The sequence below is a fragment of the Poecilia formosa genome, unplaced genomic scaffold (genome assembly GCF_000485575.1).
Source record: "Poecilia formosa unplaced genomic scaffold, Poecilia_formosa-5.1.2 Scaffold113, whole genome shotgun sequence".
Classification (NCBI taxonomy): domain Eukaryota; kingdom Metazoa; phylum Chordata; class Actinopteri; order Cyprinodontiformes; family Poeciliidae; genus Poecilia; species Poecilia formosa.
The window spans coordinates 1,128,664-1,140,789 of NW_006800052.1; the positions used below are offsets into that span (position 1 = coordinate 1,128,664).

Genomic DNA, 12,126 nt, shown 5'->3' on the forward strand with positions numbered 1-12,126 from the left:
AGGAAGAATTGAGTGATGAAGAAGAGGAAGCAGGTTCCTCTTCTTCATCACTCCAATATAGCTCCCTGGCGTCATATTGTTCAGGAAGCGATGTTGACTCAAATGAACCAGTTACTTTTAGGTAGTTATTTAACTATTCTAATACGAAACAAACAACAGAAAGAAATACACGTGTTTGTACTCAGAATCAATTAAAACATGTTTCTTTTTCAAGTGTACCTGCGACATCTTGCAGACGATGCCACGGGTCATTGAATGTCAAGAAATACAAGAAGTGCATTTCTTCTTCACCAGGTTTTAAGACATTGTAAAGGAATAATCGTACATGAATATTTACCCGACAAGCAAAGTATGTCTTCATTAACCATAAAAAATCCCAATTTGAAACAAATAGAAAAAGTGAGATTAAGCCTGTCCTCCCTTAGACATTTTTGAACATGTCTGTGTTTAATATAATTTACAAGTCTTGATCCAACAGAAAGGTATTTGGCCCCATGTGCCTTCACCAACCTCTTGGTGAAATGAAGTGAAATCCTGTGTGATTAATAAATCTAATCTAATCTAATCTAATCTAATCTAATCTAATCTAATCTAATCTAATCTAATCTAATCATTCTGAGGAGCTTGTAAAGTTAATAAGAGTTAACGGTTCGAAATAAAGTTTCAAAATAAATAAAACACACTTACAAACATCGTTGCTAGGTAACGTCAGCTACATTTTCTCATTTCCGTAGTTCATTCAGTGACCTTCCCGGCAGCCAGTGCCAGCTCGTTTTAATGGTTTTCTGACTAAAAAAAAAACTTTATTTGTGAAATTATGGAGGATTCTGCGTGGATTTTTATGCAAAGACTTGTAGAGAGGCAAGTGCACGAACAGTTTGACGTGCCGGTGCCGAGACATTTAGCAAGAGATGTGAGGAGGATGCAGATATTATTAAGGGAGCCACGTGCAAATCAAAACATAATAGAAGCCGTCCGGATCTGGTTGTGGCGCGTTTTGCCTATGTTTCGTCATCTTTTTATGTGGTAGTGCCCTCGTTGGTTGGTAAGCTAACAAAACCATGAAGCTAAATAATGTCGTTGTTTTTTAAAGACTGCAGTAGCCATGGTACCCTGTTGTGGGTTTCCTCTGGGTATCATGTTTGCCTGACTGCAGCAGTTCAAATAGTTTATTGAAAGAGTGTAACGATATTCCGTGTCCTTCTTCTTCTGCAGCGGCTCTGGAAAAGTTCTGTGCCAGAGGGAAGAGGAACTCCGACGACCCTTTTTATTACACCTGACTGTCCTCTGCAAGACTTTTTTTTTTTTTTTCGTCTGACATACTGCAGCTACAGTATCACGTTGAGTTGCAGGATGATCTAAACCCCACCTCAGCGGAAGCATTTTTTTGAGGATCCTTACAATATGCACGTTTTCCTCTACTTAGCTGTAGATGGTATTTAAAAAAAAAAAAATCATAAACTTCTTGTCTGCCTCCGTTACATTTGGTCTGCTTTTGTTACACAAGGCTATATGAAAAACCTAAACATAAACTTTATTTTCTGCTCCTTTGACCAATTGGCAGCCTTATGAAAAGTGTTTCAGTCACCTTCAAATAAGAGCAACAGCAAAGAAAACTACTTATACTGTTTTTTTTGTTGTTGTTTGTTTTTGGGGGGTGGGGGTTGCATCGTAACAAATAGTTTTGTGAAAAAAAATCTGCATATTTATTCTTACACTATAAAATTTCATAATAGTTAAGATGGTAAAAAAAAATGACAATGGAAATAAATAACTGCAATGAACTTTATATTAAAAAAAAATTAAAAATATGAAAGGCTTAAAAGAAAACTAACTTGCATTGTCATTTCTATGTAAAATGTCTAATTGCACACCAGCGTTTTTCCACTAGCAAAAACATACCAAATGTTCTGAGCTGGTGAAGGATTTTTTGCTGGCATCCCTCCAAATGAACTTTGAAAGCTCGGGTTCAAGAGTGTGAGAAACCCACAAAACCTCATGTCATGCTACTGCAGGAAGGTTCTCATGCTAAACCTAAACCAGAGTGAATTAGAATCCTCATTTTTAACATATTCTAAGATTGGTCAGTTTAACTAACTAAACTAATAGTTATTCCATAAAAGACATTTTAGAATAAGTTTGGGAGACAAAAGTTTGTTTAAATCCAAGTCTTTATTTCGAGACAAACCATTTAGAAAAAAATAAATAAATAAATCAAGTGAAACAGGACACATTCATCACATGTCAAACAGTGAAGCATCTGGAGGAAACCAAAGGAAACTCCATAGCAGTGAAGGTAAAATTAAGAAGTTCTACTCATTTAGATGGACTAAACATATATCAGTCTGCTGTCCTGACAGCAACTGGTCAAGTGTGAGTTCATCATAAAAGGTGCAGCTTGAGAATTAAACAATAACCTTCCTTGTGTGTATTGTGAGTTTAAGCCAAATGTAGAGATGGGCTTTAAACCAGGACAGTCCTGCTAAAGCTTTGATGAATAGGCTGAGGTTTCCTGCAATGAGGCAGTGCAAAAATCCTCTTTACTATTAGTCTATGTTTCAGGACTTAGAACTTTATGGCTATACCACTTCAGACAGATTTGATTTTTATGGGAAAATAACCCTAAGGTTACAGTAACAACAAAAACTACCTAGATTTACAAAGACGGTCTTACAGCATCAAGATTTATCTTAACTTGTGATTCTTGTTTCTGTTATTCAAATCTTTGTATCGAGTTGACAGATCATCTCCCTGCTAAATCTTTCACCAGTGTTTTTCCTCTAGACTTGCATGTCCCTGACTAAGAGTAGGAACACGTGTTTTAAATGTGATCCAGACCATCGTAACATGATGGTAAGTAAGAAGCCAGCACCACACCCGTCTCCCAGACATCCTATCCACTAACCCTTAACGACACATTAAGTTTAGAATTTAATTTGCAAGAAATGCACCACCACCACCAACAACAACAAAAATCTATTGCATCTGTAAGCTGTGTAGTCTGTAGTTTTCAATAATATTAGAAGATGGAAAAATATGATTGTTACGATACTTCTCCAATCAAGACAGTCTTCAAAAGATTTACATTTTCAAATGTACAATGCTGGAGAACCTTACGTCCTAAAATTATGAGTTTAATAATATGTAAACAACTTCTTAACTTTTATTACTTATATGCATTAGGTAACACACGTCTGCTTCAAAGCGAAGATGGGATACACATAGAGCGAACATGTGAATCAATAAAATAAAGGAGAGCAAACAAAGTGCTTATTATACATGGAAAAAGTCTTTTGCAAAACCTTTAATTAAAATATCTAACAAGTGTCACCAGGGAAATATCCCTGTGTGGTTGCTCTGGTAACTTCAGTGAAGATGAATCAGTCAATAGGAACTATATATCCCAGTAGCAGCGACTAAACACTCTTCTTCAGGAAGGCATGCTTTAATTAGCACCATCTTGCAGAAGTTACAAATCCACAAGGATGAATTTACGCCACAAATTCTCCAAACAGAATTTAAAATCTTTTTAAAAAAAATAAACTAAGTCTCTGAAGGCGCCTGGCAGAAGGACATGACACCATCTCAACATATGTGCCAATCTCAATTTCTAAAGTGCTGATTAAGAAGAAATATTATCGAGGCATCTGCTGTGTTGTTCTTTTTTTAGCAACATAAGAGACTTTCCTTCCACTATGATAAAGCCGGTTTGTACAAACGTCTCAATGCAGCACTTGCACAGTTTGTGTTAATGATGCCATCTAGCAGCCGAGAAAATCATGACAAAAATGGAAGTGAAAAGTTTAGGGTTGAAGGCCACAAAGATGGAAAAGGAAAGAGGTGGAGGAGGATGGATGGAGGAAATCCTACTGAAAAAAAAAGACCAACACAGCTTACAATTAATCAAGAAATCAGAACAACTCAAACCTACCTTACATGTATTTTTGTACCCACTTAAAAACACCAAAATAAAGTATTGTATATAGTATTTCTGTAACTACAAACAGCATAAAAAAAATACCATGTAAAGCATTATGATTAGGTATAAGTATATTTAAAGCTCTAAATCAGCATAATTTTTTTGGTTTTACTAAAATATTACAACGCTCTTGAGAACATCCATCCACCCCCATAGTGCAAGACAGAAACAATCTGTATAAAGAGCTGCATTGCTCAAGAAGAATCTCTGATTTTGGACCTCCAGTTTTTGGCTCTTTCAAAGCCATTTGTGCCACTCTGGAAGTCCATAATGGCCTGCTGGATCTCCTCCTGAGTGTTCATTACAAACGGACCTGAAGGCCAAACAACTTCAATTAATACACTGAAAGCTGTGGCCAGAATTCCTGCTAATAACAAAGGGATTTCTTCGTTTACTGAACAGTAATGGAAAAGCAGAGAACATACCCTGTTGTACCACGGGCTCGTTGATCGGCTCTCCAGCAATCAGCACAAAATGAGAAACTTCAGAGCACTGGAGATAAAAACAAGCCATCATCTTTCTTGGAAAAAAGGCTGAAAGAAGATTTCATAATAAAGTAATAAAAATAACATAAACTTAAAAACAGGTATTTTAAAATGTTAATTGAAAATTCGATTTAAAAAAGTGATTTATGATAAGCAATAAATCAGAACACTGTCAACCAACCTACAGCAGGCTCTTCCTACTGTTGATGTGTTAAGTGCATTATTGTGCAATCGGATAAAGACCACCCAAGTTTAACTTTCAGGTGTGACGAGATTTTTGCAAAGAGGAAACCAAGAAGAACATCAAGTCCAGACCAGAAGGAATGCAGACGCAGACCAGAATCTCTGGAATCTTTGGAAAGACGAACCTAAAACTAAAGTATTTATGACATGTTTTGTGTAAACCAAATGCAGCACCCCATAAAAAGAACCTCACAGAAAATGAAAAGCACAGTGGGTGAAATGTCATGGCTTAGAGATGCTTTGCTGAAGCAGGAGCACCTTTTAAGGAAGTACGGGGATGTTCCTAAAAATGTAGTAGGAGGTCATAAAATTACAGCAAACTGGTAGAACTACTAATGAATCTGTGAGACCAAAACCCCCAACAATATATTACTAAACACTTTGCCAACTGTTTATGACAGTCCTAATGGCATTTGAAATAAAACAAAACAAAAACGATGTTTTTTCTGATAAACGTTTCATTTTTGACAATAAAGTCCATCTGACAATGCATGTTTGTGGACAAGGTCTCAACATTTGAAATTTTATACCTTGTTTTCAAACCTGACACAATCACCATCTCCAAACACCACAGTGTGATGAGACTCCACCGGCTGCTGCTCCTGATCTGGGCCTTTTGAAAAAAAATGCATATTAATATGTAAACAAGAATAATAGGGATTTAACTTTTAATCATCACATTATTTATATCAAGTGTAAACCTCAGTGAGGTCAAACATTTATTGCATACACTCTCTGGCTACTTCATTTAGTCCACTTTGATACTATCGGGTTGTACACTCTTTGCCATGAGAACTGATCTACTTCCCCATTGCACAATGAGACTGAATACGACGAGAAACAAACAATAGCGGCTCTCCTGGATGCATTCATCAAAGTCAGCTGGTTCTGATTTAGGTCAGACTACACACAGAGTTAGAGACTTCTCAGAGTTAGAGTCTCAGCATCCCTTCTTATCCTCTGGTGTCATTAAAACATCTGGTTGTGATTACAGTCAATTAAGTAAATCTTCAGGGTAACAAAGGACAGCAATCAAATGTAGCAAGATTTTATAGCAGAATATTAAAATCAGTTCACATAAATCAACAAAGCCTGTGAAAATAAGTCCAGTGTCTGGAAGAGTCTGTTCTCATGCAAAGGGAGTTCCCTGAGCCCACGATGGCTACCCAGTGAGAAACACCAGGAGTTTCTCCACCAGGTCAAGCGGTTACAATCATACACAGTTAAATTACATATTGCTGATATGCAGCTTGGTATACGGTCATATTTTCTAGATATATGATTGATATTAGAGAAAAACTAAAAACACCATTAGTAAGTAACAGTAATAAGTGGTCAAGCTTTAACGTTGAAATGTATTGAACCTTCTGGTTGGCTTTAAAAGGCAAGCTGTTAGTCTCAAAGCACTCACTTATTTGCTATGTAGATTTTTCAGTAGGAAGACAGGTAGTCTATATTACCCACCAAACCATGTTGGTCCAGCTCAACATACCAGATACATTCCTATTTGTTAATAACATTTAAACTATAAAGTTTAGTCAGAAATACTTCCAGGAAAAATAAAACAAAGTAAAGAAAGTTGAAAAAAATAAATAAATCCCTCACCGACATGAATAGTTCCAGAGAGAGTATAAATGAAGGTGGTCCAACCTGTCAAACAAAGAAATGTTATTAGTTTACAGAGGAAACTGCAGCTTCCATTACCTGCAATAAATGGTTTATTGAGCCAAACTCAAAGGTAACACTAACTTGGTCTAGATCGACTGAAATTAGAATACAACAGGTCTGTATTGTCCCACAATGGAGAAATTCAGATGTAACAGCAGCATCATATATAAAAGTTCACACGAAAAGATTAGCATTAAGAACAACAGTAGTAATAATAAAATACTGTACAAAACTAGAACAGAAAATACTGTGCAGTTATTAGAAATAGGAATATTGGACTCGCGATTCAAGGGATATGTGACAACAGTCCGATTATTTTTCCAAAAATGTCCATAATGTGCATCATGTGTACTGAGCATGAAAAAGACATATTATTTACAATACAGTATTTGAGTGTAAAAAATATATATATATATATATATACAGAAGATGCTTAGTGTGCGATTAACATTTTTACAAACTTACTAAAAGGGGCACTGGGTTTCTACTGTCGAAATCTAATATATTCAAGATTAAATCAATGTACTTTCCCATCACAAGCATCAGTGCAGCTTTATATAAACTAGGTCATTTCACAGCATGGATACTTCCAAGCCTGAACATTTATAATAAGTCTTAAGGGAACAACTAGATGTTTGTGAGTAGGTCTGCTCTGATTCTTTTGTCATTTCCAATCCATCTCTGGGTTGTACAACAATACAAGTATTCTCTTACCAGATGGGACTGGCTGCACATGCATGGCCCCGGCCTGCAGCTTGAAGTCCAAATACAAGGTTGGTGTCCTTGTGTAAACCTTAGACTGTATACAAGAAAACAAAGCACATGGTAAAAAATGCACAGATATACATGTTTTATTTCGTACTAATAAGTTTACATTACAACGGCCCATAGTAACATCATGCTATGGCCAAGATATCATCACATATCTTGTTTGAAGTTGTTTTTCATAGGAACCAAGTTTTAATCTGTGATCAACACCAAATAAACGCAACATTTTCATTCCCCAGGATGAAACTGTTGGGGTTGTGAGCTCACACTCTGTAAAGTTTCTTCTCAAAACATATTCAAATTTAACACGCCTTCATCTCAACTAAACAAAGTGACTGAGCTTTACTACTGTCGTTATAATAAATAAAAAGAGTATAGGGAAATAAAATCAAATCAACGTTTTCCATTAGTGTTAAATCTGTGTTCAGTATTTTATGGCTATTTTGCATCAACTATGTATTTTTGGGATGTGTGCCAGTCACACATGTCCCAAAAGTGCACATGTCAAATCACATGGACTAAACAAGTTGAGCTGGATTCTATATTTAGCCAAGAATATAAAAGGCCATTTCTTCATCCAAGAGCTCTGTCCTACATCTTCTGATTAAAAGTATGTAATTATTTCAAGCCAATATGTTTTTATTATTTTAGGAAAGTTAAGATATACTGTTTTTTAATTGAAACTAATGTTAACTCTTGGTTTTGAAACACAGGAACTTGCTGTGTCTTTTATGCTTTTGTTTATATTAAGCTCAGATAAAGGCACTTGAACTTTTCCAATCCACTGATCCTCTTTATTTACCAAAGCTGCTATGTTAACATTTCCTTATGGACCATAACTTTTTAGCTTAATCTGACGACTAACAGTTATGTGAAAATGTGATCATGTCTTCAAATCAAGTAATTCGCCATATGGAAACATAATTTCAATCATAACTTGTTCATCTTCACTTTCAGCCTCACAGTCGGCCACAGTTTGTCATCATTTCACACTTTCTCAATCAGACGCCACCTCAGAATCCACCGCTGGTCACATATGTAGGAAAACAACTAGGAGACGCCACAAAACTGCAAGTCATCATTCAGATGCCAAAAGAATCTGTTCCTCATTTCTAGCTTCCTTTTTCCAAACAATCCTTCCAACCACCGCGGTCAAACATTGTGGTAAACACACTGTCCTGTTCAGCTACACACAGACAAAAAGGCATATACTTTTAGATATTTGCTTATCAGATTAAAAGAGAAATCGCTTCACTTAAAAATTTCTGCTCCTGCTTTAGGTTCGATGGCTGAAATATGAAGATTCTCTCACAAATGAACACACACCTTCGCTCCCAATGCTTCTCCGGATATCACAGCAACTGTGATCCCACCCTGGCTGCGTTTGGGGATCTCCGAGCTTTTAAGCTCCTGGTATGCTGGTTCAATCATCTTTTCTTGTTTTCGGAGGTTCACCCACAGCTGCAGTCCCACCACTGGCTCCTCTGACACAGGCATCTCAGCATGGACCACCCCCCGTCCTGCTGTCATCCACTGGCAGACAATGACACAATTTCTCTCATAATCTCAGTCACAAAATGTAAACATGTAACCCTGATGTTGAGGATGTTTGAAAATGTTGAAGCTATAATGTTAAGCTTAGTTTGAAACTGTTTGTGTTGCATGAATTAAATACGTCCATCTGCACCACTAGCACTTACTGAGACATTAATGAAATTGAAAAAGCAAACATTGAAAATGTTTTTTCTGACATTTACTTAAGAAGCATTTTAGTGAAGCCACCAATTGTAGAACCAGTAATGTGTTAAATTTAATCTGAACTGAAACAAATACTCAATGAAGGTGAGTTTATACAACTCTAACAGTCGTATTAGTATAATCTCGTATACCACTAGTCTTATAAAAATTGTAGGAACTTCAGCATAAAGGTAAATTTATGTTGTGCAGCCAAAAGGTGTAGACAAACAAACTGCTTACAAAGACCTAAAGTTCTTAAATAATTTATTCCAAAGAATTGCTAATGATTTTATGAGCTTTCAGGAACTTTCCTTATAGGCAGTTACAGTCCTATGCAGAATTTAGTCCTTCTATTATGTAATTCACTAGTTGCCTCATGTCAGATTCAGAAATGAATCCACCATGAGAAAACATTTACTCCTCCTAGGTTTAAAAAAAACAATAAATAAAGATTGTCTGAAAAGATTAACAAAAAGGTTTGGGATTTCTGTGAAACATTTAGTATTCACCAGCTCCTCCTTTCTTTTACATCAGCTAGTCGTGACCTTTTTCTGTAAATATTCAGTGAAAAACTGAAATACACTTATATGAGAACCACCAGCCAGTTTTACTTCATAAAGTACTAATCAAAGTGAAAATTACAGGTGCAATGAAGCATTTATCTAATACCTGAGACAGATGTACTGCTACATGAGTTTGTTGGGTTTTTTTAGGAAAACAAAACTTTATTTGAAATTCTCCTGTTATAAATGCATTTTGTTTTAAGAAAATCTTTTAGCTTTTGATCATATTCATTGTTTTGTTTCTGTCTTTAACAAAACTATCCTAAGAAAAAAAAAAAAAATGCTTTGGCTCATCTGCAGCTTTCATGAGTCCGCTGAGGTACACTGTGTGTTGAAGTAAATTCAGCTGGACTTGACTGAAACTCTGTTTCAAATTGTGTTTGTTGTACTGCTTTATAAACCTTCTTTAATAAACAGTCCTGAGGGCATAATATTAAATTCGCGGGTCTTTGCATGATTATAAAGCATGTGTGTTAAATCAAGGGTATTTGTAAGCTACATTAGTTTTTGTGCTTATATAGCTTCATTCACAGTGATAATAATAAAAGAAACCCTGTAACATCTGAAAGAACAGAAACCATTATTTAAGGTGGCAAATTTACTGATTGAGAAAAACAGCTTTAAACAAAGCTTATGTCAAAAGTGCTGGCAGAAAAACTTACAATCGTTTCTTTTTTGCCTAAAATAATCTGCAACTTTATAGTAACAAAAGAATCACAAGTCAATTGTTGCCTAATTCTTTTTCAGTACTTGTAAATCTCCAGTCGTCAGACGTCCAGAATGACCGCAAAAGTCCTCATGGGCTGTGATCCCCCCCAAAACATACGTGACCTAAGACACAAAAACACACAGACAAAAGCCACAAATTAAAGCTGTGGTTAACTGCCACAGTGATTACATTAAATCATAACACACAAATTAAATTAGTTTTTTTATTCATATTGTTGCTCTCTACTTTGAAGTCGATAAACTATGTCTCTAAAGTTGGATTTTTGCTTTTACATTCATATCAAATCTGTATTCAGTAAAGAATTTAACTTTTTTTTTGTTCATTAGCCCTCTTAACTGTACCTCATCATTAGGCTATAAAAGGCTCCTAATCTCAAGGAATGTATAATTGCCGAGTTTAAAAAAAACAAACAAACAAACAAACAAACAAACAAAAAAAACTAGCCAACTATATTCCCAATGTTCACGCATTCATTTCAGCACAGCAGGAAGAGAAACGCAGACTTTAAGGTTTCAGACTCAAAGTTAAACATCTGTGTAAGGGAGGGAAGCTCGAGCTCCAGCAGTGAGTTGTGTGTGATCCATCTGCACAGCTGTGTGATTTCAAAAGCTGTGCGAGGGTCGGCTGTGTCCGTTGCCATTCATGCACACAGGGAGATGGAGGCTGCATATACAAAACCAAACAAACTGGGGGAGGGAGGTGTCTGGGATGTTGATGGGAATTTTTGTTTGGTGTTTTTTATTTGTTTGTTTTGCATAGATTTACTTCAATACATTTTATTTACCAGTAAGAATTCATTATGAATGATCAAAAAATATGAACAGCACTGAAGAGACAGAAAAATCATTAAATCATAGATGTTCTGATGACACAGAACAACTTTTCTATTTAAAATTTAAGGGATTTGTTTTCATGCTGTCATATTGAAATATTTAACTCAATAATATGCTGATTTCAGTTAACATTATCCATAATTCAAAATGCCAGAACATATTCAATACCACTGTCCTGATGTATGATTTCTCAAAATGTGTAAACTTAGAGTTACCAGAACTGAATAGAATAATGTTGCTTCTTGTCGCCATCTAGTGTTTAAATATGAGTTTTACTGTTTTTGTTTTATCTGAGCTTGGCTGTTCTGCTCAGTTTGACTCTTTAAAAGGAAAATGACTCAGCATTTCGGTTACTTATATGATTAAGAAAAAAGGTAGCGCACATTTCCATACACTGTCATGGAAAACGGATGTATTTACGACAAAGTGTAAACTACACAAACAAAAAACAAAATTACTCATTTCTCTTTTTTTAAAATAAGTAATACTGTTGCTTCTTGTGACAATCTAGTGTTTAAATATGAGTTTTGCTCTTTGCTGGTATCTGGAATTGGCTGTTCTGCTCAGTTTGACCCTTTTAAAAAGAAAACGTGTCACCGTTTCTGTTACTTATACGATTTACAAAAAAAGGCAGCACACAAATCTCTACACTGTCGTGAAAAACAGATGTCTTTGTGACAAAGTGTAAATGATCAATAATGAAATTATTTCATTTCTTGAAATACGTAATACTGTTGCTTCTTGTCACAGTTTAGTGTTTAAATATGAATTTTGCTGTTTGCTTGTATCTGGGCTTGGCTGTTCAACTCGGTTTGACCCTTTTGAAAAGACAATGAGTCAGCATGTCGGTTAAACGGCAGCACACATGTTTATTCACTGTCATGAAAAACAGATGTATTTGTGACAAAGTGCAAACTACCAAAAATGAAATTACTCATTTCTTTTTTCTATTTTTTTAAATAAATAATAGGGTACTGTTGCTTCTTGTCACAGTTTAGTGTTTAAATATGAATTTTGCTGTTTGCTTGTATCTGGGCTTGGCTGTTCAACTCGGTTTGACCCTTTTGAAAAGACAATGAGTCAGCATGTCGGTTAAACGGCAGCACACATGTTTATTCAC

General features: G+C 35.7%; 1 protein-coding gene and 1 long non-coding RNA gene across 3 annotated transcripts in view; one reads left to right on the forward strand and one right to left on the reverse strand.

Moving 5' to 3' along the window:
* Nucleotides 1-682: 682 nt before the first annotated feature.
* On the forward strand, nt 683-1,464 carry LOC107837101 (uncharacterized). The gene is made up of 2 exons (XR_001663089.1): nt 683-1,045; nt 1,216-1,464. It is a non-coding gene; the product is annotated as an uncharacterized LOC107837101 (long non-coding RNA).
* Nucleotides 1,465-2,153: 689 nt separating this feature from the next.
* pir (pirin) overlaps nt 2,154-12,126 on the reverse strand; it is a 12,229-nt gene continuing 2,256 nt past the window's right edge. Inside the window, exons 4-11 of one of the 2 annotated variants that reach the window (XR_001663095.1) lie at nt 10,194-10,274; nt 8,470-8,676; nt 7,090-7,174; nt 6,313-6,357; nt 5,238-5,320; nt 4,405-4,471; nt 4,120-4,292; nt 2,154-4,024 (exon numbers count right to left, since the gene is read on the reverse strand). Coding sequence is in view for 1 of the 2 variants with exons in the window: in XM_007560142.2 (XP_007560204.1) it covers nt 4,174-4,292; nt 4,405-4,471; nt 5,238-5,320; nt 6,313-6,357; nt 7,090-7,174; nt 8,470-8,676; nt 10,194-10,274 (687 nt within the window). In the remaining variant the exon portion in view is untranslated. Of the gene's footprint in view, nt 4,293-4,404; nt 4,472-5,237; nt 5,321-6,312; nt 6,358-7,089; nt 7,175-8,469; nt 8,677-10,193; nt 10,275-12,126 lie in introns of both variants that reach the window. The other variant, XM_007560142.2, reaches the window with a different exon arrangement.